Source organism: Oscarella lobularis, chromosome 1 (genome assembly GCF_947507565.1).
Source record: "Oscarella lobularis chromosome 1, ooOscLobu1.1, whole genome shotgun sequence".
NCBI lineage: Eukaryota > Metazoa > Porifera > Homoscleromorpha > Homosclerophorida > Oscarellidae > Oscarella > Oscarella lobularis.
In genome coordinates this window covers 1,239,344-1,261,584 of record NC_089175.1, presented here as the reverse complement: position 1 = coordinate 1,261,584, position 22,241 = coordinate 1,239,344, and the positions used below count along the sequence as shown (strand labels likewise).

General features: G+C 49.4%; 7 protein-coding genes and 1 long non-coding RNA gene across 11 annotated transcripts; 3 read left to right on the top strand and 5 right to left on the bottom strand.

Annotated features, from left to right (window-relative positions):
• Positions 1–152: 152 nt before the first annotated feature.
• On the top strand, positions 153–990 carry LOC136189542 (uncharacterized). Its single transcript, XM_065977545.1, has 2 exons — positions 153–597; positions 661–990. Exons 1-2 carry the CDS (start codon positions 163–165, stop codon positions 883–885), a joined length of 660 nt encoding a protein of 219 aa, XP_065833617.1. The 5' UTR covers positions 153–162; the 3' UTR covers positions 886–990.
• A 71-nt stretch (positions 991–1,061) lies between these two features.
• Positions 1,062–2,360, top strand: LOC136189535 (uncharacterized). Its single transcript, XM_065977532.1, has 3 exons — positions 1,062–1,240; positions 1,290–1,674; positions 1,745–2,360. Exons 1-3 carry the CDS (start codon positions 1,203–1,205, stop codon positions 2,267–2,269), a joined length of 948 nt encoding a protein of 315 aa, XP_065833604.1. The 5' UTR covers positions 1,062–1,202; the 3' UTR covers positions 2,270–2,360.
• Positions 1,706–3,142, bottom strand: LOC136189551 (uncharacterized). The gene is made up of 2 exons (XR_010670408.1): positions 2,632–3,142; positions 1,706–2,427 (listed from the first exon to the last, which is right to left on the bottom strand). It is a non-coding gene; the product is annotated as an uncharacterized lncRNA (long non-coding RNA).
• LOC136189520 (uncharacterized) lies at positions 2,980–4,977 on the top strand. Of its 2 annotated transcripts, none has more exons than XM_065977520.1 (4): positions 2,980–3,270; positions 3,320–3,532; positions 3,580–3,964; positions 4,020–4,977. In XM_065977520.1, exons 2-4 carry the CDS (start codon positions 3,495–3,497, stop codon positions 4,854–4,856), a joined length of 1,260 nt encoding a protein of 419 aa, XP_065833592.1. In that variant the 5' UTR covers positions 2,980–3,270; positions 3,320–3,494; the 3' UTR covers positions 4,857–4,977. The 2 variants fall into 2 exon arrangements, with proteins under 2 accessions (XP_065833592.1, XP_065833584.1); XM_065977512.1 differs by having other exon boundaries at positions 2,980–3,387; positions 3,437–3,532.
• Positions 4,978–7,341: 2,364 nt separating this feature from the next.
• LOC136197846 (beta-galactosidase BoGH2A-like) lies at positions 7,342–10,215 on the bottom strand. The gene has a single exon (XM_065987704.1). The coding sequence runs from the start codon at positions 10,213–10,215 to the stop codon at positions 7,342–7,344; it is 2,874 nt and encodes a 957-aa protein (XP_065843776.1).
• An 800-nt stretch (positions 10,216–11,015) lies between these two features.
• Positions 11,016–12,679, bottom strand: LOC136199798 (spondin-1-like). Of its 2 annotated transcripts, XM_065990111.1 has the most exons (3): positions 12,556–12,679; positions 11,236–12,383; positions 11,016–11,173 (listed from the first exon to the last, which is right to left on the bottom strand). In XM_065990111.1, the coding sequence occupies exons 1-3, from the start codon at positions 12,584–12,586 to the stop codon at positions 11,102–11,104; spliced, it is 1,251 nt and encodes a 416-aa protein (XP_065846183.1). In that variant the 5' UTR covers positions 12,587–12,679; the 3' UTR covers positions 11,016–11,101. The 2 variants fall into 2 exon arrangements, with proteins under 2 accessions (XP_065846183.1, XP_065846176.1); XM_065990104.1 differs by having other exon boundaries at positions 11,236–12,594.
• Positions 12,680–12,743: 64 nt separating this feature from the next.
• Positions 12,744–17,137, bottom strand: LOC136199788 (thrombospondin type-1 domain-containing protein 7B-like). 2 transcript variants are annotated; one of them, XR_010673180.1, is made up of 4 exons: positions 14,169–16,727; positions 13,726–14,108; positions 13,056–13,675; positions 12,744–12,997 (listed from the first exon to the last, which is right to left on the bottom strand). XR_010673180.1 is itself a non-coding variant. In XM_065990091.1 (4 exons), the coding sequence occupies exons 2-4, from the start codon at positions 16,725–16,727 to the stop codon at positions 13,573–13,575; spliced, it is 3,045 nt and encodes a 1,014-aa protein (XP_065846163.1). In that variant the 5' UTR covers positions 16,728–16,754; positions 17,014–17,137; the 3' UTR covers positions 13,431–13,572. The 2 variants fall into 2 exon arrangements, 1 of the variants encoding a protein (XP_065846163.1); XM_065990091.1 differs by lacking the exon at positions 12,744–12,997 and adding an exon at positions 17,014–17,137 and having other exon boundaries at positions 13,431–13,675; positions 14,169–16,754.
• Positions 17,138–17,896: 759 nt separating this feature from the next.
• Positions 17,897–22,018, bottom strand: LOC136197842 (thrombospondin type-1 domain-containing protein 7B-like). Its single transcript, XM_065987691.1, has 6 exons — positions 21,915–22,018; positions 20,460–21,844; positions 20,018–20,406; positions 19,669–19,955; positions 18,088–18,287; positions 17,897–18,036 (listed from the first exon to the last, which is right to left on the bottom strand). The coding sequence occupies exons 2-6, from the start codon at positions 21,636–21,638 to the stop codon at positions 17,971–17,973; spliced, it is 2,121 nt and encodes a 706-aa protein (XP_065843763.1). The 5' UTR covers positions 21,639–21,844; positions 21,915–22,018; the 3' UTR covers positions 17,897–17,970.
• Between the last annotated feature and the right edge of the window lie 223 nt (positions 22,019–22,241).

Here is a 22,241-nt window from a genome sequence, read left to right as displayed (position 1 = left end):
CGTGAAAGACGTGCGAGACACTTGATGTTTCGAAATTTGAATTGCACACCAGCCTGGCCCACTGCACGTGAGAGATAAGACGGTGGGCGGAACGCCCCACAGCGAGCGTACACCCCGGCTTACGCAGCAACGATCATGGAGCCACTTGCGGCGCTGGTTGAAATGGCGGAAAAAACAATAGAAGTCAGAAAAGAATTAAAAGACGCGAAAAAAGAAAAGAGGATGCCAGAACTGAACAAATCGCCCGTCGAAGAATTGACGGAGGAGGTTATCAAAGCGAAGAACGCTCGACAAAACTACCTAGCAAATTGCGAGGCAAAGTACGTTGTCGACATACGTCTTCGAAACTCGACTCCGTATGTGTGGGCACTTCCTCAAACTATGATCATTAAAGGTAGCCTACCGTCGACTGTGCCGCCCAGCGAGCTGAGACCTAACCAACAACTTCAGTGGATGCTTGAGTCAAAACCGACCGGAGATATGCTCACAGCAATCTTGGTCTATGCCATCACGGAGAACCAATTGTTAGCCATACAAATAAAGCTTGGGTCCGCTGGTTGTCTATCGTCGGCAAGAACGAGTGGGTGGTTAACGGAGGTGCGGGTCCACGTACGCGAATCTCTTTTACATGCAGTCCGTCTTATACTTATTTTGCGACAGATAATCGACGTAAGCGACCCGAAGATGAGAAAAATGAAGCGCATTAGAAAACAACTTGGAAAACTATACAGAATCAAGGTCAACGAAGCAGACTGCTCGGCGTATCGACAGGAATGGCCCGACGCGCCCTTCCTTGTCTTCGGTAACATGGGATCGGCCGAGAAACCCGTGCTGTATATCGACGTTCACTGCAAGATCGCTCCACCGCCCATGCAATTTGAATAGCGCCACGCGTGCACGGGAATTGTACTACAGTATATACTACGCGAACGCGTACAAGAGCGCTTAGAGACTGTAAACACAAAAGATTCGAAAAATTGGGCACCACGAGATCGTAGGGACCGGATTTGAGTGCACGTGCGACATTCCACCAAGATCCATATCTTAGATATCTCAGAGATGTCGGCCACATCAAAGAGTGCCCCAAGGTGATTTGACGTAACTGAATTTCGAATGTAAGATAAGACAAGGCACAGTGCACGTGATCGCCTTGCCGTACGTGCCAGCTCCACGAACGCACCAGACTCGGCCACGCAACAAAAATGTCGGATCCAGGGACAATATACAAAGCTACAGCAGAGTAAGCTTCGTGGCTCAGCGATAAAACTAGCTCAATTCCTCGTGAACAGAGGCCTCAAGCAAGGCACTAAAATAGCAAACCAAGGAGCCAAGATCGCGGAAGCCGCGTACAAAGCGAAAGCGTCAAAGGAGAATCTACGACAAATAGCCAAGCCGAAATACACTATAAATATTCGCCTGACCAATTCGACGCCCAATCAGTGGACATTCCCGCGTGCTTATTTTCGACAAGGAACCGCTGATCATAATCCGGAACTGCGAGTTGAAGCCAAACAGGAAATAGTATGGGTGGTCAATTCGTACGCACTGACGAGCACCGGCGTCGAGGGAGTGATCGCCTACACTATAGCACCAAATATAGCCCTAGTCGTATTATTCCGAATTGTTCGCGGTTCTCGCTTTCTGGTAAAGAAGGAAAACGCGTGGGGTGTGGAGGTAAGCGAGGGAGCAGAGGGAAGGGGAGGAGTCGTCCAGAAGGAACAACGACGCATATATATCTTCTTAGATCGTCGAAACGTCGACGTTAGAGAAGAAAAATCGAGTGAAATTGTACGAATACCTGCTGAAACCCGAGAATAGGAACCGAGGCAATTGCTCGGCATTCAGCAAGACGTATCACGAAATAAACAAGCCGTTTACCGTCATCGGCGCAATGGCGAACTCGGACACGCCGGAGCTCGTCGTAGACGTGCGCGAACGATCGAATACGGCGCTCGCGCGCAGCATGTCGGCGCCGCCGTTGCCGACGTCGACGCAAACGTCCGAGTCGTCGCCCTTGAAGCGTCAACGAGCCGAAAGTCTACCCGAAGAGGAACACGAGTTCGAGTTCGACAATGCGTCCGGGCCGATGATGACGATGCAAATGCAAACGTTTCCGTCGTTTTCGTCTGTGCAGCGAAAGGCGAATTTGGAGACGTTGCGCAAATCGGCGCATTTGGAAATGGAAGGAGACGTGCCCGAACTGGAATCGAGCTCTTCTTTTCGGCGAGTCAGCTCGCGAGCTCAAGTGTACCAGATGGACTCGAGCTAAGATGGATTTGATTTGATTTTCTTCTTAGATAGGAAATGGTTGGCTCTTGTCGTTTTTTTCCGCTTTCCGTAACGACGTTTTAATTTGCTTTGCCTTTGAGTCTTGTAATCTTTCTTACGTTAGAACTGAGTCTTGCAGCCAGCAACTCGTGCTATCCTCTACAAAAAGCGATTCTTAAGACAGTGGCATATCTCTTCACAAGACTACAGAGGCCAGGTTTTTAGTCAAACATATAAGGCACAGTACTGTACTGGGATGGGTATGTCTATTACGGGCGAATGACGCTAAAATTTCGTCGTTTCGAATCAGTAACATTGGGAATCGGATGCAGAGCAAATTCTGAAAAATATGCAGTTTCTCACCGGCTCGAAACTTCCGTTAGAGAGGCTTGTCCCAAAATCGTCCTTTCTCCGTGATACTAGGCCGAGTTGTCGAACGATCGAATTGATTAGCCATCCCGATGATCGTGCGCGATTCGCAGCTCTTCCTCGTTCGACGCATCAACGTCGAAGGAGCGCCATCTTGACGTCATTTGTCTTCCTTTGTTCGTGCACCCTCGGTTGGGGCGCCGATGCCGAAACGCCGTCGGATTACAAGCGAAAATGGCTTTCTTCGACAAATAAAGCGCTGCCTTGAGAAGAGATGGTCCGAAAAGAGTGCCATAGCGGAGACGAAGCTTGCGATCGTTCTCCCGTATGCGTATGATTGAACCAGGATGAGAAAGCTTGTAGGCAACCTTCTTTTGATAATGCTTCAAGTAATTTGGAACGGAGTTTTGCTGCAACAGCCGTTAAAGCTAGGGTCTTGCTGGTTGTCTATCGTCGGCGAGATCAAGTGGGTGGCTAACGGAGGTCCACACACGCGAATCCCCTTTCACGTGCAGTCTTTTTTGCGACAACCCGAAGATGAGAAAAATGAAAAAGGAACAATACAGAGGCAAAGCAGACGTGCCAGGAATGGCCCGCGACGCGCGAGCCCTTCCTTGTCTTTGGCTGTCTTCGGTGACATGGGATTGGAGAAATCCGTGCCGTTTATCGACGTTCACTTTAGCCCAGAGCCCCAATATCTGCATGAATAGCGGCCACGTACGAGAACTACAGTATATAGTACTACGTGAGGTATCGTAGAGATGTCGGCCATACCAAAGAGTACCCAAGGTGATTTAAGATAAGACAACGCATAGTGCACGTGATCGCGTCGCCGTACCGGTACGTGCCTCAACAAAATGACGGATCCAGGGACAGCATATAAAGCTACAGCAGAGTAAGCTTTGTTCTCTGCGGTAAACTATAGCTCGATTCGTCGCGCAGAGGCCTCAAGCAAGGCGCCAAAATAGCAAACCAAGGAGCCAAGATCGCAGAAGCCGCGTACCAAGCGAAAGCGTCAAAGGAGCACCTACGACAAATAGCCACGCCGAAATACACGATAAATATTCGCCTGACCAATTCGACGCCCAATCAGTGGACATTCCCGCGTGCCTATTTTCGACAAGGAACTGCGGATCATAATCCGGATCTGCGAGTTGAAGCCGGCGACGAAACCGAATGGGAGGTCAATTTGTACGCACTGACGAGCACCGGCGTCGAGGGAGTGATCGCCTTCACTATAGCACCGAATCTAACCCTAGTCGTACTATTCCGAATGGTTCGCGGTTCCCGCTTTCTGGTAAAGAAGGAAAACGCATGGGGTGTGGAGGTAAGCGAGGGGGAGCAGAGAGATAGGGAATGGCCTCCAGAAGAAACATTCTTAGATCGTTGAAACATCGACGCTAAAGAAGAAAAATCGAGTGAAATTGTACGAATATCTGGTGAAACCCGAAAATAGGAACCGAGGCAATTGCTCGGCATTCAGCAAGACGTATCCTGACGCAAACAAGCCGTATACCGTCATCGGTGCAATGGCAAACTCGGACACGCCGGAGCTTGTCGTACACGTGCGTGAACGATCAAATACGGCGCGCGCGCGCAGCATGTCGGCGCCACCGTTGCCGACAACACAAACGCCCGAGTCGACTTTGGCGACGGATAAGCGTCAACGAGCCGAAAGTCTACCCATGTCGGCGCCGCCGTTGCCGACGTCGACGCAAACGTCGCCCTTGGCGACGGATAGGCGTCAACGAGCCGAAAGTCTACCCATGTCGGCGCCGCCGTTGCCGACGTCGACGCAAACGTCCGAGTCGCCGCCCTTGGCGACGGATAGGCGTCAACGAGCCGAAAGTCTACCCATGTCGGCGCCGCCGTTACCGACGTCGACGCAAATGTCCGAGTCGCCGCCCTTGGCGACGGATAGGCGTCAAGGAGCCGAGAGTCTACCCGAAGAGGACTACGAGTTTGTTTGGCCACCTGGACCAATGACGATGCAAATGAAAACGTTTCCGTCGTTTTCTTCAATGCAGCGGAGGGCAAATTTGGAGGCGTTGGGAAAATCGGCGCATTTGGAAATGGAAGGGGAGCCGCCGGAACTTGAAATCGAGGCGTCGCCACCGCCGTTGCCAAGAAAAGAATCCAGAGAGAAATTAATAAAGGATTCGAGCTCTTCTTTCCAGCGGATCAGCGCTCAAGTGTACCAGACCATCCAGATGAGTTAAGATGGATTTCTTCTTAGTTAAAAAATGGTCGGTTCTTGTCTTTTTCAATGGGGACACTTTCTACTCTTGCTCACCTTAGAGTCTTGTAATCGTTTCTTCTCGGTTGCAAATGAATATGAACACGAACTGAGTCTTGCAGCAACTTGCGCTATCCTCTACAAAAAGCGTGAAATATCTCTTAACAAGACTACAGAGGCCACGTTTTTAGTCAAACATCTAAGCCACAGTACTGTACTGGGATGGGTATGTCTATTACAGGTGAACGACGCTAAAATTTCGTCGTTTCGAACAGTAACATTGGGAATCGGCTGTAGAACAAATTCTGCCAAATATACAGCTTCTCACCGGCTCGAAAATTCTGTTAGAGACGCTTGTCCCCAAATCGTCCTTTCTCCGTGATACTAGGCCGAGTTGTCGAACGATCGAATTGATTCGCCGTCCCAATGATCGTGCACGATTCGCGGCTCATCCTCGCTCGACGCATCGACGTCGAAGGAAGCGCCATCTTGACGTCACTTGCCTTCCTTTGTTCGTGCAGAGATTCGTGCACCCTCGGTTGGGGCGCCGATGCCGAAACGCCGTCGGATTACGAGCGAAAATGGCTTTCTTCGACAAATAAAGCGCTGGGCTTGAGGAGAGATGGTGTCCGCTACTTCGCTTCGCTGTGGAGAACGCGGAAACGGCGAAAAACTGCGTAAACTATCGACCTGTTGTCCGAAGCCGAGTAATGCTCTGCTTTTAGACGGCTCTGCAGGTCGAAAAGAGCGATGTCGGCCATGTCGGAGACGAAGCATGCGATCGTTTTTCCCGTATGCGAATTGAACCAGGATGCCCGGGAAAGCTTGTAGGAGCAACCTTCTTTTATCCTCGCATCTAATGCTTCGTCAAAAACATTCGATACGATACACGTGTATCGAGAACGAAGAGCCGCCATTTTTAGCGCCTTTAATGGATCACGTGTAAAATTGGTGCGAATTTTTCGGCCAACCAGCGACTCGTTGCCTTGGTAAATTGATCACAGTGAGGTCACCAGCGGATATTGCATCATCTTCGATATAAAAGCGACTGGGCTACGCCCAATCTTCAGTCTTGCTAAAGGGTGGGGGATGCCAACGGGCTAGCCCTAGAGGTTGATCGGGAGCTGGGAAAGCTGATGGTTGGTCACCAAAGCGTCGTCGTCTTTTGTCGATCCTTACCGAAACTGTCAGGCGCAGTGGACGGGCGTCGCTTTGCGGCGCTAAGATCGGCACTGGGGGTCATATAAGGTCGTTGAAAGGCTTGGGTCGTGAAGTCAGGCGTTTCGCGTTATGCTGAGCGAGCGTCTGGCTAAGGTTTGCCACTCTACTGCCAAAGAAACGTGTGGGGGCCCAGTGTCTCGTGGTATTTCCTCACTCGGTTTAACGATCTATACCCTGAAGATGACCTGACCCCCAGGACAACGAACGCTTGACCCTCTATTGGTGGACTTGGCGATCGCTTCGTAATTCCTCTCTCATCACGGTAGACTCGTTTCCTATCTAAGCGAAAGTCTACGGCCTCTCTGGGGCCCCGGTACGACGCGGTCGGGGGGACGGTGTGGGAGAGCCGTTCTCGATCCAGGCCGTACCGGTCGTGTTTGAGCCGTTGACGCAAGGTCTCACTCTCGACATTTTTGGGCTACTAAAGCGTTCGAACCTCCACGTTTTATATTATTACCAAAGACTAAACACCAGACAGAAACAAACAAACCAGTCAGAAACACATAAGCATATTAGTCTCTGCTGAAACACCGGACAGTAGTGTCAGCAGAACTGGCAGATACACAGACAGGGGAATGGGGAATGAGACATTTAACTTTACGAAGAATAATGCGCGCATTTTCGCGCTGGAGACAGACAGACATGCAACGACGCCAATATTCGAGGAAAGCATTCTTGTCGTTGACACGTGGTGTAGCCTGGATCACGCGAATACGAACGCATCGCAAAAAGGTACGTATACGGGGCAGATTGAACAGAATTATCTTGTCTTTTTAGATTTGTCGCCGTTAGATTATCAATCTAAAATTTTGAAGATCATGGATGCTCCGACGTTGACTGCGCCGTCTCAAAAACGATTGTAGGGAGTCTTGAGGGAAAAAACGAATGCATGTGTCTTAGTTTGTATGCAAAATAAAACGTAGGTAGTTTGCGTTGCACGGGCAAAATTCGTGCAGTTCAGAAACGCGCGTTACAGGGAGGCGATCGGCGAAACGGCTCGTCGCTTGGATAAGGACGCCGGCGACGAAACGTGCAACTCGACGAGCCGTTACAGGTGCCCGTCGTCGAAAAATCGCCCATTCGGCGTCTGTCTGACGTTTACTTGAAGCGTTGCAATGCGCTTCAAGTAATTTTGAACTGAGCCAGCCTTTCTCTATAGCTCATACACACGTCAGCCGTTAGAAAATACAAAAGAGTAAAAAGGAAAATAGAAAAATTGGTACCCACTCCAGTAAATGCTGACTAGGCTATTTTCTAAGCCGAGCCGAGCTCTTCGCTACAGCCAACACAGACTCTCTTTCCACATCGATCGTCAGAGGAATGACCACTTTCGCCGATCCCAATCCCTCGACCGTCGCCGCGACGACAATTTCGCTCGGAGGAGCAATATCGGACGCTGACGGAACTATATGCGTTCGCCGATTTCCTTCTGCATCGATCTGCAGAATGCGATCGCGATCCGACGTCGCGTGATTTTCCGTCACTTGAACGACGGCGCGCGCCAATCCGTGATAGGCACTTCGCCACGTCGCACGATTGGGCTCGTGGCAGAGCGGATCCCCGTTTCCGACGCCGATAACGCGACCGGGTCCGCTGGCGATGCTAAACGAGACATTGTGCGACGCCGACGGAACGACGTTGCCGCGAGCGTCGACAATGGAAGCGCGAACGAGAGCGGCGTCTTCGCCGTCGAGAACGAGCGCCGATCCCGTCCCGGTTGCCGTCGCGGGAGCGTCGAGAGTGAGCGTCAATCCAGTCGGCGAATCCGCGGTCAAAACGGTGTGTTCCGCGACGACGTGACCGGGCGACGTCATCGCGACTGCCGTCAGATTTCCCGACGAGAACGCGACGTTATCCCACGCAGCCCAGCTGAGCCAGTAGATCGACTTCGAACCCATCGAATGACCATTGACGAGAAGTTCGACTAGGGGAGCATTCGTGTACACGTGTATGGTACGTTGGGATCTCGAGGGATCTGGCTCCCAGTGTTCAACGATGTGAACGAGGAACCCGTTACCGGCGTCTTTGGAAGTTTTTTCGAGGTGAATAATATCGGGATCTACTAGAGCGGGCATCGGGTTTGCCGTAGTGACGTTAGTGGAATTATAGAGCCACCAGGCGCGATACCAGAACGCCGACGCTTTGGCAAAACCGGCCAAGTCGATGGACCCAAAAGCGGAGCTCACCTGCGGCCATTCGTACGGCTTTGCTTCGCCGTAGTAATCAAAGAGAGTCCACACCATTTCGCCGCCGGCGAACGGTCGCGACATCTCCCAGCCGTTTTGCTCGCTATTGCAATCGGCGTTAAAACTCGTCAAGACGTGCGTCGAAGAGTTCGTGACGTCCTCGCCGCGATACGTCCGACACGAACAGCACTCCGATCCGACGACGGGCTTCTTGGGAAACTTCGCGTGAAACGAGTCGTAGACGTCGCCCGAACGATGCGAGAATCCCTGTACGTCGACGACCTGCGTGAGCCCGTTGCCGATTCCCCCGTTCATATTCGCCGCCACCGGTCGATAAGGATCGGCTTCGTTCGACGCCTCTTTGAACATTTGAGCGATTGTCATTTCGCCTGGATCCTTCTCGGCGACGCAGCCGCCCTCGTTGCAAAACGACCACAGCATGACGCTCGGATGATTGCGATCGCGTCGAACCATGTCGCGCTGATTCTCGACCCACGTCGTGTCGTTACCGAATTGCCGATTCTCGTCCCAGACGAGAACGCCGACGCGATCGAGAACGTCGAGTAGGACGGGAATGGGCGGATTGTGCGACATTCGCCACGAATTGCCGCCGACGCCGCGAACGGCTTGGGCGCGAAACAGATTGACGCGATCCGGAACGCCGACGCCGACGCCGGCGAAGTCGTTGTGATCGCAAAAGCCAAGCCACTTCGTCGGTTCGTCGTTGAGAAAGAATCCCTTATCGGGATCCCATCGCGAGCGACGAATTCCTATAGAAACGTTGACGGAATCTAATGCGGTTCCGTTTTGGGATGAGACGACTGCTTGCATTTGATACAAGTAGGGACGAGATGGACTCCACAGTTCGGCGTTCGTGACCTTTACTGCTGTGCTATTGGCGAGTGAGATGCTATGAGGTTTGAGAGTGAGCATCGCTTTGGATTGACCCACGTTCGCGTTCTTTTCGTCGTAGAAGGTGAACGTGACTTGAACAGACGCCGATTCGTTGGCGTCATTGGCAATTTCTGCACTCGGCAAAAACTCGGCCATATCTGCTTGCATGCCCTCGTTCTCACCGTAGAAGAATTTTGCCTTATCTGGAATCATTGATGCCCCGTAGACGCCCTCCACTGCCAAGTGCTGCGGACTCGTGGCCACTAAATAATTATGTCTATATATTCCGGCTCCCTCGTACCACCACCCCGATCCTCCGTTGCCGTCTGCTCTCACCGCGACGACGTTCTCGTTTTCCTTGCCGTCGCCGTAGCGCGTGCTTGAAACGTTGTCCAATCGTACAGAAAAACTCGTATAGCCTGAATCGTGATATAGTTGCATGTCCCCGTTGATCCATACCATGCTCGAACGAAAGACGCCTTCGAAGTAAATCCACACGGACTTTCCGCGCCAGTCCGTGGGCAAATTAAAATGTTTGCGATACCACGTGACGTTCAGCGGCAAATACGCGTGTTTTTCATTTCCAGTCGACGTGTATTCTCCGCCGATGAGAGCGTCGTGGGGCGTGTCGACCATTTCCCACGCCGAATCGTCGTAGTCGCGCGCAACGGGGCCGCCAGTGATGTTGGCCGGCGTCGAACGACCTCCGCCGACCCACGAGGGACTTTTTTTCGAGCAATCGTCGCTCGTTCCAAGCCAGCAGCCTTTGTCTTCGGCATATTGCCAAATGGCGCAGTCCATTTCGTCGCAGCATGTTGCACGGCATTCGTCTGCACTTTTTGAAGTGTCTGACTTGAGGCCGCGGCATTCTACGCCTGTTAGGTTCTGTGGAAACGCGTTCTTCGAGCACGGCGTCCCATTCGTTGGATCTCCAAGATAAAAACGCCAGGCGAAATCAAAATTGACTTGTTCTCTCGGCGAGTGCGATTCGGCGGCCGCTTTCACGCCGAAAAGAAGCCACAAAACGAATAGTAGCCTCATTCCTCGCAGAAAGCACGTGATCGATCAACGTGTCCCGTCTCTCTGATCTGTCACGTGTACGAAATTGCGTGCAGGAATTCAGGTCAAAGATGTTCTACTACTCCTAGCTTAGCCGAGGCCGCTACTTGTGGTTTTTTTATTACAGAAAATTTAGACGAATGGGGGAGGGATAGCACAGAAATACAGAAACGGATGTCTATTGGCTATCTAGGTCCCTAAAACTACGAATGTCATGGGTGAGGGGAGGGGGACAGATAGGGGTGGGGGCTACTTGTAGTGTTGTAAACGGGACAACGTTGGAAATCCCTTTGCACACCACAGCTCCCGCCACATTTTGCGGGAATGACGATCTTTCTGTCACGAAATTGAATTCCAAGTTGATTGCATGACGCCCATTGAGACCACTCGGTTAGTTCACACGGAATAGAATAGATAAAGCACAGCTTTGTATCATTTTGATTTTCACATATCTTTCCACATACTTTCGGCACCAGTGACATCCTAGTGCGCATTCTAATAGATTAAATAATATGTTAGAAACAGCTAAAATCTATTTCTTTTACACTCTTAAACCTTACGTTTGCCCTAATCCACACCCTCGTTTACTTTCACATGATGACCATTGCGTCCATTCCGCGTAGTAGCACTTATTTCCTAGATCTTGACAGGGCTTTGATTCTCTCAGGCTCGTTGGACATGGTTTGTCAATACACGTCGAATGTTTACTAATTGAGCGCCATCTGAAAGTCTTGTCGCAGGAACATAAACTCCATTTAGACCATGATGATAGGATGCATTCATCACACTCGCAGTCTTGAGGACATTTCTTCATCTTGTGAAGATCAGGACAAGAGCGGCCTCCACACAATGACGGCCTGGTAATTTGTCATCCTCGAATTTGATACCCACGATTATTGCAGTCTCCGCTGCACTGGGTCCAGGAAGTCCATTCGCTAACCTATAAAGAAAAATATATACATATATGAGTGCTACTTCACCCTACCGTTTCAACTCACATACCTTACAATTAACACGCCTTCCAATTCTGCACAATCGCTGTTTTTCCAGCGCACGGTCGCACACCCCACCGCGTTTTGCAGGTGTAATGATGCTTCGAACGCGTGACTGATAACCATAGACGCAACTCTGAGAACAAGTGGACCATTCCGACCATTCAGTAAGTGTGCACGGCACGGGACAGGCCGCTGCGTTGCACGGAATTTCTTCAGTTAGGGGCGGGCAAGGTCTCTCTCGGCAGGTCGGTTTTTGAAGAAGGATACGATGCCTCATTGCTTTACCAGGTCCGCATTTGCCGTTTTGTGGTACGCAAAGGCCAAAAATGGTCCATGGAGAGACTTTGCAGTCGATCTTTCCAAAGTAGTAACAACTTTGCGTTTGGCTTAGTCGTTTGTCACAAGAGTATTGGGCTCCTCCACAATTTGGTGGATCTTCAACAGAACGCTGCCTGGTTCTCGTACCTTTTCCACAGGTATTACTGCAAAGACCCCAATTTCCCCAGTTGGAAATGTTGATAGATGCTGTTTCTTTCAAGAAGAAAGGGCATTTGTAACCCTGGCGCGTTACAGTACGGGTGCGAAGTTTTTGACACCTTTCAGAGCAGGACCAGACACTCCAATCGCTGACTGTGCAACAGGCGGTTGCGTAACATAGAATTTCTTCAGTTAGAGGCGGACAAGCTCTTCCACGACAAATCGGTGCTTGCTCAATGTGACGATGTCTCGTTGCTTTACCAAGTCCGCATTTTCCGTTGTCTGGTACGCAAAGGCCTAAAGGGGCCCATGAGGAGACTTTACAGTCGGTATTTTTGAAGTCGTAACAACTTCGTGTTTCGCTTAGTGGTTTGTTGCAAGAGTATTGAGCTCCTCCGCAATTTGCCGGATCTTTAACAGAACGTTTCCTGGTTCTCGTGCCTTTTCCACATGTATTGCTGCAGTAGCCCCAATTTCCCCAGTTAGCAAAAATAATGGGCTTGTTTTCTTCCAAGCTGGGACAACCAGGGCCTTGGCGCGATATCGTACGAGTGCGACGTTGTTGACACGTTTCAGAGCAGGCCCAGTCTCTCCAGTTGTTAACCTCGCAGGGAGGAGGAGGAGGAGGAGGACAACAACGTCTTCGTCTCCATCCAGTCACGGTCGGTACAACGATAGCTAATAGAGCAAGAACAAGAATAAAAAATCGCATCCGCTTCATGTCGGATTTCGGTACGGTAATTCCGCGACTGCGTTTATAGGAAAGAAAGCACGCGAGGCAATTAAGTTAGGTTACGCCTCTAAAGTCACGGCGACTGAAGAGAAATACAACCGCGCCAATGCAAATTACTTTTGCCGCTCCGACTAGTAGTTGAAAACATACTGCGAACGTTGGTGGACTCTCCTACGCGGCGGCTAACATAGAGGGTGACTTAATTATGTGATCCCACATCACAGTTTGAGTTCCATTTTGGAAGATACTCTTTGGAGAGCTCGATTTTAGTTAGGAAGTGGCATTTTTACATCTTCCTGAAAGTTTCCATGCCTTCTAGCGCAGAGCCGTAAAATGTAATGCATTTCATACATTTAGCCAATTGATTCTGGCTCCCTTGTAGCACCACCCCAATCCTCCGTTGCCGTCGCCGTAGCGTGTGCTAGAAACGATGTCCAATCATACAGAAAAACGCGTATAGCTTGAATTGTGATATGCAGCTGCACGTCCCAATTGATCTGTACTATGCTGGAATGAAAGACGCCTTTGAAGTAAATCCACACTGATTTTCCGCGCCAATCTGCGGAGAATACACGTTAGCCGAAAATGAAAAACACAGTTTTGCTGCTAAACGTCACGTGGTATTCCAAACATTATAATTTGTCCAATGCACGCCGAATCGTCGTAGTCGCGCGCAACAGGACCGCCAGTGATGTTGGCCGGCGTGGAACAACCTCTGTCGATCCACGAGGGACTTTGCTTCGAATAGTCGTCGTTCGTGCCAAGTCAGCAGCCTTTATCTTAGTTGCAGCGCGTTCTACGGGATTCTTCTGCACTTTTCGAAGCGTCTGACTTGAGGCAGCGGCATCGTACGCCTGTCAAAAGCGTTTTTTGCCCCATTCATTGGCCGAAAAGAAGCCACAAAACGAATAGTAGTCTCATTCCTCGCAGAAAGCACGTGATTGCATGTCCCGTCGGTAGATTCTTTTGTGCCGGCACCAGAGATATTTTACTCTTTTATATCTCTGCCTGCACTGTCGCGTGTACGTATCATGAAATTGCGTGCAGGAAGTCAGCTCAAAGATAGTCTACTCCTACTGTAGTCTAGTAGCTTTCTAGCATGCTAGTAGCCGAAGCCGCTACTTGTCTTGTTGGTCATCCACCGTAACAAAATTTGTAGCACGTCCCCGTTTCCTTTCGATTTTTACATGTCTTTCCACATCTCAGTTTCCGTATCAGTGGCGTCTTCTTGCGCATTCTAATTAAAAAAGAGGTTAAAATTTATTGCTTTTCGCTCCTAAACTTCACTTTTGCCCTTCACCACACCATCGTTTACTTTCACATGACGACCATTGCGTCCATTTCGTGTAGTAGCACTTATTTCTTGAATTTTCACAAGGCTTTGATTTCAACAGATTTGATGGACATGGTTTGTCAAGGCACGTCGATTGTCTAATAATTGAGCGCCGTCTGACAGTCTCACCGTCGCAGGAACACGAACTCCATTTCGACCACGATGATAGGATGCATTCATCACACTCACACTCTCGAGGACATATCTTCGCCTTGTGAAGATAAGGACAAGAGCGGCCCCCACACAATGACGGCCTAGAAATTTGTCGTCCTCGCACCTGATATCCACGATTTTTGCAGTCTCCGTTGCACCGGGTCCAGGGAGTCCATTCGGTAACCTTTAAATAAAAACCTTTGTGAATACTACTTCATCTTAGGTGTACCGTTTCAACTCAGACCTGACAATCAATACGTCTTCCAATTTCGCAAAATTGCTGTTTTTCCAGCTCACGCTCGCACGCCCCGCCGTGTTTTGCTGGTGCAATGATGCTTCGATTGCGTGACTGATAACCAGAGCCGCAACTATGAGAGCAACGGGACCATTTCGTCCATTCAGTAAGTGTGCACGGTACGGGACAGGCCATTGCGTTGCATGGAATTTCTTCAGTTAAGGTTGGGCAAGATTTCCCATTGCAGATCGGTGCTTGAAGACGCACACGATGTCTCGTTGCTTTACCAGGTCCGCATTTACCGTTGTTTGGTACGCAAGGGCCAATAGCAGTCCACGGGGAGACTTGACAGTCGGTATTTATGAAGTCGTAACAACTTTGTGTCTCAATTAGTGGTTCAGCGTCACAAGAGTATGGTGCTCCTCCACAATTTGGCGGATCTTCAACAGAACGTTGTCTGGTTCTCGTGCCTCGTCCACAAGTATTGGTGCAATGGCCCCAATTGCCCCAGTTGTAAAGGCTGATAGATGCTCTTTCTTTCAAGTAGGGAGGGCAATTGGAACCTTTGCGCGTTACAGTACGAGAGCGAAGTTTTTGACACGTTTCAGAGCAGGTCCAGACACTCCATTCGCTCACTGTGCAACAGGTGGTTGCGTGACATGAAATTTCTTCAGTTAGGGGCGGACAAGGTGTCCCTCGACAGATCGGTTCTTGAAAAAGGATACGATGCCTCGTTGCTTTACCAGGTCCGCATTGGCCGTTTTCTGGTACGCAAGGGCCAAAAGGAGTCCATGAGGAAACTTTGCAGTCGGTGTTTCTGAAGTCGTGACAACTTTGTGTCTCGCTTAGTGGTTCAGTGTCACAAGAGTATGGAGCTCCCCCACAACTTGGCGGATCTTCAACAGAACGTTGCCTGGTTCTCGTGCCTTGTCCACAAGTATTGGTGCAATGACCCCAATTGCCCCATTTGGAAATGCTGATAGATGCTGTTTCTTTCAAGTAAGAAGGGCAATTGGGACCTCGGCGCGTTACAGTACGAGTACGAAGTTTTTGACACGTTTTAGAGCAGGACCAGACACTCCATTCGCTCACAGTGCAACAGGCGGTTGCGTGACATGAAATGTTTTCAGTTAGAGGCGGGCAAGCTTTTCCACGACAGGTTGGTGCTTGTTCAAGGCGACGATGTCTCGTTGCTTTACCAGGTCCGCATTTTCCGTTGTTTGGTACGCAAGAGCCAAAAGGGGTCCAAGAGGAGACTTTGCAGTCGGTGTTTCTGAAGTCGTAACAACTCTGTGTCTCGTTCAGTGATTTGTCACAAGAGTAAGGAGCTCCTCCACAATTTAGCCGATCTTCAACAGAACGTTGCCTGGTTCTCGTGCCTTGTCCACAAGTATTGGTGCAATGACTCCAATTGCCCCAGTTGGAAATGCCGATAGATGCTCTTTCTTTCAAACCAAAAGGACAATTGAGACCTTCACGCGTTTCAGTACGATTACGAACTTTTTGACACGTTTCAGAGCAGGCCCAGATACTCCATTTGCCTACTGTGCAAGTACAAGCGATTGCGTTGCATGAAATTTCTTCAGTTAGAGACGGGCAAGCTCTTCCACGACAGGTCGGTGCTTGTTCAAGGTGACGACGTCTGGTTGCTTTACCAGGTCCGCATTTTCCGTTTTCGGGCACGCAATTACCGAAAGAGCTCCATGCGGAAACTCTGCAGTCGGTGTTTGTGGAGTGGTAACAACTTTGCGTTTCACTTAGTGGTTGGTTGCAAGAGTATGGAGCTCCTCCACAATCTAGCGGATCTTGAACAGAACGCTGCCTGGTTCTCGTGCCTCTTCCACAAGTATTGGTGCAATGGCCCCAGTTGCCCCAGTTGGAAATGCTGATAGATGCTGTTTCTTTCAAACGAAAAGGGCAATAGAGACCTCGAAGCGTTACAGCACGACTGCGAACTTTTTGACACGTTTCAGAGCAGGCCCAGATACTCCATTTGCCTACTGTGCAAGTACAAGCGATTGCGTTGCATGAAATTTCTTCAGTTAGAGACGGGCAAGCTCTTCCACGACAGGTCGGTGCTTGTTCAAGGTGACGACGTCTGGTTGCTTTACCAGGTCCGCATTTTCCGTTTTCGGGCACGCAATTACCAAAAGAGCTCCATGCGGAAACTCTGCAGTCGGTGTTTGTGGAGTCGTAACAACTCTGCGTTTCACTTAGTGGTTGGTTGCAAGAGTACGGCGCTCCTCCACAACTTGACGGCTCTTTAACAGAACGTCGTCTGATTCTTGAGCCATGACCACAGGTATTGCTGCAGTGGCCCCAATTACCCCAGTTGGCAATAATAATAGGCTTTTTTTCCTCCAAGCTGGGGCAGCTATGACCAGTACGCGATTTCGTACGAGTGCGACGTTGTTGACACGTTGGAGAGCAGGTCCAGCCACTCCAGTTGTTAACTGCGCAGCGAGGAGCGGGACGACGACGACGACGACGACTGGACCAAAAACTCGCGGTTGGTCCAACGATTGCCAAAAGAGCAAGAATGATGATAAGCAATCGCATCCGCTTCATGTCGGATTTCGGTACGGTATTCTGCGACTGCGTTTATAGAAAAGAAAGCACGTGAGGCAATTAGACAACACGGCGATACTATAACTGCATGACTACATCTACAACCGCCATGTAATCACTCCTGCCGCTTCCTCCCACGATTAAGTTCATCCTGGCTAAATATGTACGATTACTAGCTTACTACTTGACTCCAACTAGGAGTTGAAAACATCGCGGGAGAACGTCAGAAAGTATCTTGGCTGCGAGTTTCTAATCCCTCTAGCGCGCAATATAATGCATTCTCTACCTTTAGAAGTAGGCGTCAGAAGCTGTCGAGTGTACTTACGCTCCACGCTCCATCCTTTTCTCTAGGTTAGCGCGCGCCAAGTCTAGGCTCGAAGACTCTCAGATACACATGCTCTCAGGGAGACTCTCGCAGAAAGAACGTCATCGATAGAGTATCATCGATCATCATGTCCACAGGCACAGACTTGGGTACTTTCTCTTGTGTCTGAATGCAGAGCTTTCTAGCGTATGCAGCTTTCCAGGGTATGCACTCATCAGGTTGTCACGTGCACGTATCATGAAATGCGTGCAGGAATTCAGCTCAAAGATAGTCTACTTCTGCTAGTAGTTTAGCCGAAGCCGCTAGACTTGTTTTTTACTATTGGTCACCGTGACAAATTTGGAATTCACTTAGCACGCCGCAGCTTCCGCCACATTTTGCGGGACTGACGATCTTTCTGCCACGCAATTGAACTACAAATTTACTGCAAGACGTCCATTGAGACCACTCAGCTAGTTTACACGAAATGGGATAGATGAAGCACTTCTTTGTTTTCTTCTTTTGACTTTTACATATCTTTCCACATCTGATTTTCTGCATCAGTGGCGTTCTCTTGCGTATTATATAAGATGTTGAGAAACATACAAAAAATATTATTCTAAACCTTACTTTCGCCCTTCACCACACCCTCGTTTACTTTCACATGACGACCATTGCGTCCATTTCGTGTAGTAGCACTTATTTCTTGAATTTTCACAAGGCTTTGATTTCAACAGATTTGATGGACATGGTTTGTCAAGGCACGTCGACTGACTAATAATTGAGCGCCGTCTGACAGTCTCATCGTTGCAGGAGCATGAACTCCATTTCGACCACGGTGATAGGATGCATTCATCACACCCACAGTCTTGAGGACATTTCTTCACCTTATGAAGATCAGCGGCCTCCGCACAATGACGGCCTAGTCATTTGTCGTCCTCACACCTGATATCCACGATTTTTGCAGTCTCCGCTGCACTGGGTCCAAGGAGTCCATTTGGTAACCTATAAAGCGAGTTCTACTTTACCTTAGGTGTATCATTTCAACTCACAAACCTGACAATTAGCACGCTTTCCAATTCTGCACAGTTGCCGTTTTTCCAGTTCACGGTCACACGCCCCACCGTATTTTGCAGGTGCAATGATGCTTCGATTGCGTGACTGGTGACCATAGCCGCAAGTCTGAGAGCAATTAGACCATTCCGTCCATTCAAAGTGTACACGGTATGGGACACGCAGTTGCGCTGCATGAAATTAGCTCAGCTAAAGGTGGGCAAACTTTTCCTTGGCAGATTGGTTTTTGAAGAAGCACGCGATGTCTCGTGCTTTACCGGGCCCGCATTGGCCGTCGTCTGGTACGCAGGGGCCAAAAGGAGTCCACGTGGAGACTTTGCAGTCAGTATTTCTGAAGTCGTAACACTCTTGCGTTTCGCTTAGTGGTTCGTCGCAAGAATATGGCGCTCCTCCGCATTTTAGCGGATCTTCAACATAACGCCACCTGATTCTTGCACCTCTTCCACAGGTATTGCTGCAATAACCCCAATTGCCCCAATTGGAAAACTTTATAAGTTCATTGGCCTTCTCTTCCAATGGGGGGCAGTAGGGACCATCGCGCGATACGTTACGAGTGCGAAGTTTTTCACACGCGTCATCGCAGGTCCAGCCACCCCATTCGTTTACCCTGCAAGGAGGAGGGGGGATACGACGTCTTCTTCCCCACCATGCATCCGAGGTAGGTACAACAATAGCCGATAGAGCAAAAGCAAGAACGAGAACTCGCATCTCCTTGTTAGACTGCGGCAACTGCACTAAAATCCAGCCATGACCGACTTGCTTTTGTACAAGGAAGCACGTGAGCCACTGATAGCGCGATGCAGCTATAAAATCAAGGATCAATCTAAGGTCGCCGCGCGGCTACATGCACGAAGAGCGGTAGTACACGAATCATGTGCAGTACTAGTCTACTACTGTAGCCGCGTACAGCCCTCAAAGTACGGCGGCTCATTCTAAGCTCCGACCCACGCGACGTGCAGGGTGACGTACATGCGTCGGATTCTCCTACGCGATAAAACCACACAACGTTCAGGGTGACGTACATGCACATGCCTTCTAAGAACCTCAGAGTCCCCAAGAGATACCCTTCTAATATGGGGACTCGGTTACATCATAACGGTCCGGGTGTTCCGCGAGAAGAAAGCTTCGAGACTTGCTGAGAGTTTCTAGCTGAAATATTCTCTCCAATAATGGTCCAATAACTCCGTTTTTAGCTCATCGATTCAAAGTCAGCGTGCGCTAGATAGAGTCCCTGTAGGTTCTTCGTCTCTTCGTCTCCGTCAGGGTTCTCCGTAGAAAGAATCTTTGCTCGCAAGTTGCGACGGGATGAACCCGCTCCAACAGCAAGTGGACCACAGCAACTAGACTCAATCCTCACAGAAGCTTAGTTAGACGTTTCCTTTGCACGAGACCACGTTTCTGCTGCCGATATAGAATTTATGCTCACTGATCGCTGTTTTTATGCTACGTCAAATTAGTTATTTTCACTGTCAGCTTGAAGACGAGACCGTGACGGAATTTGAAGTTGAGTGTCAAGTTTATTTATCATAAATCGCTGTATAAATTCAGCCTAGAACTATTTGCCCTTAGCCGAAGTTGCGATTAAAATATTAGTATTTTTGCAGTATGTACCACGACAAATTTGGAATCCGTTTAGCACCCCGCAGCTCCCGTTACATTTTGCTGGAATGACGACCTTTCTGTCGCGCAATTGAACTCCTATTCCACACCGACTAGTACAGGGTGACCATTCAGACCACTCGGATAGTTGGCACGGAACTGGATAGATAAGACATGGCTTTGTTTCGTTTTGATTTTTACACGTCTTGCCACAGCCGACTACCGGAATTAGGGGCGTCCTGGTGCGTATTCTAATAGATGAGAAAAAAGTTGTTCGAAGCATTTAAAAGTGAACTGCTTCCTCAGATCTTACTTTTGCCCTTCACCGCATTCTCCTTCACTTTTACAGGATGACCATTGTCCCCATTCCTTATAATAGCATTTATTTCCTATATCTTGACAAGGCTTGGATTCAAACAGATTTGTTGGGCGTGGCTTGTCAAAGCACGTTGAATGCTTCATAATTGAACGCCGTCTAAAAGTCTCGCCACAGTTACACCGTGTCCAGCTAGTCCACGAGGATAGGATGCACTCATCGCACTCGGTGATACAATCTTCAGGACATTTCTTCACATCGTGAAGTTTCGTAGGACAAGGGCGACCTCCGCATAATGAGTCTGTAGAGACAGATCGTCCTCGGACCTGATGCCCAGGGTTGGAGCAGTCTCCGTTGCACTTGCTCCAAGGGGTCCATTCGCTAACCTACAAAGACGAGCTATATTTACAGGAAATTCTGCTACATCTGTCTTGCAGACCTGACAATCAGTGCGCCTTCCAATTATGCATAATTCCTTTTCTTCGAGCTTGTCGCACGACCCACCGTGTTTCGCAGGTGCAATAATGCTTCGATTGCGCGAATGATGACCGTAGCTGCAACTCTGAGAACAGTCGGACCATTCCGTCCATTCAGTAAGTGTGCACGGTACCGGACAGGCCGTTGCGTTGCATAAAATTTCTTCAGTTAAAGGTGGGCAAGGCGTTCCTCGGCAGATTGGTTTTTGAAGAAGGACACGGTGTCTCGTTGCTTTACCAGGTCCGCATTTGCCGTTGTCTGGCACGCAGGGGCCAAAAGGGGTCCATGTGGAGACTTTGCAGTCAGTATTCCTGAAGTCATAACAACTCTGTGTTTCACTTAGTGGTTTGTCACAAGAGTATTGGCCTCCTCCGCAATTTGGCGGATCTGCAACAGTACGTTGCCTGGTTCTTGTGCCTCTTCCACAAGTATTGGTGCAATGGCCCCAATTTCCCCAGTTGGAAATGCTGATAGATGATCTTTCTTTCAAGTCGAAAGGGCAATTGAGACCTTGACGCGTTACAGTACGACTACGAACTTTTTGACACGTTTCAGAGCAGGCCCAGACACTCCATTCGCTTAGTGTGCAAGTACAGGCGGTTGCGTTGCATGGAATTTCTTCAGTTAGAGACGGGCAAGCTCTTCCAGGACAGGTCGATGCTTGTTCAATGCGACGATGTCTCGTTGCTTTACCAGGTCCGCATTTGCCGTTGTCTGATACGCAAGTACCGAAAGGGCTCCATGCGGAAACTCTGCAGTCAGTGTTTCTGGAGTCGTAACAACGTTGCGTTTCACTTAGTAGTTTGTCGCAAGAGTATCGCGCTCCTCCGCAACTTGACGGTTCTTTAACAGAACGTCGCCTGGTTCTTGAGCCAAGACCACAGGTATTGCTGCAGTGGCCCCAATTACCCCAGTTGGCAATAATAATAGGCTTTTTTTCCTCCAAGCTGGGGCAGCCGATGCCATTACGCGATATCGTACGAGTGCGACGTTGTTGACACGTTGGAGAGCAGGCCCAGCCACTCCAGCCGTTAACTGTACAGCGAGGATCACCAATAATACGAGTACGACGTCTTCGTATCCATGATAGAGTCACGGTCGGTACGATCGAAAGAACAAGAATAAAAAATCGCATCTGCATGTCGGACTTTGTATATACAGTACTAAATGCAGCAGTAATTCCGACTTGCTTTTATAGGAAAGAAAAGAAAGCACGTGAGGCAATTAGTTAGGTTACGACGCTCACCCTTTAAAACGCGACACTGCTCATGCAAGCCGTGTTTACCGGCTTTTGACAAAGTCACTGCGACTAATGGTAAATACAACCTCCGATGTAGTTCACCCTGGCTAAACACGAAAAATATGTACGATTCGTGTACAGTACTAGCCCACTATATACGGTAGCCGCGTGCCGTACATTTTTCATATCACAGGCTTTCAAAATGCGTACGCGCCAGCATCGTGATGATCACAAACTTGACTCCAACCAGCTAGGAGTTGAAAACATCGCGAACGTTGGTGGACTCTCCTACGCGGCGGCGGACTAACGAAATTATGGCCGAGGACGTGGGATGTGGGATCACATAAGTCACCCTGCACCCTGTATGGTATGGATGCAGGTGCCTAATTAAATGCGTTGAGCCTCTTCTATGCCTTTACGTTCGAGTCCCTCTTTTCAAAGATACACTAAATGTCAGAGAGCTCGATTTTAGTTACACTTTGTGTTTCTATTCCCTCTAGCGCG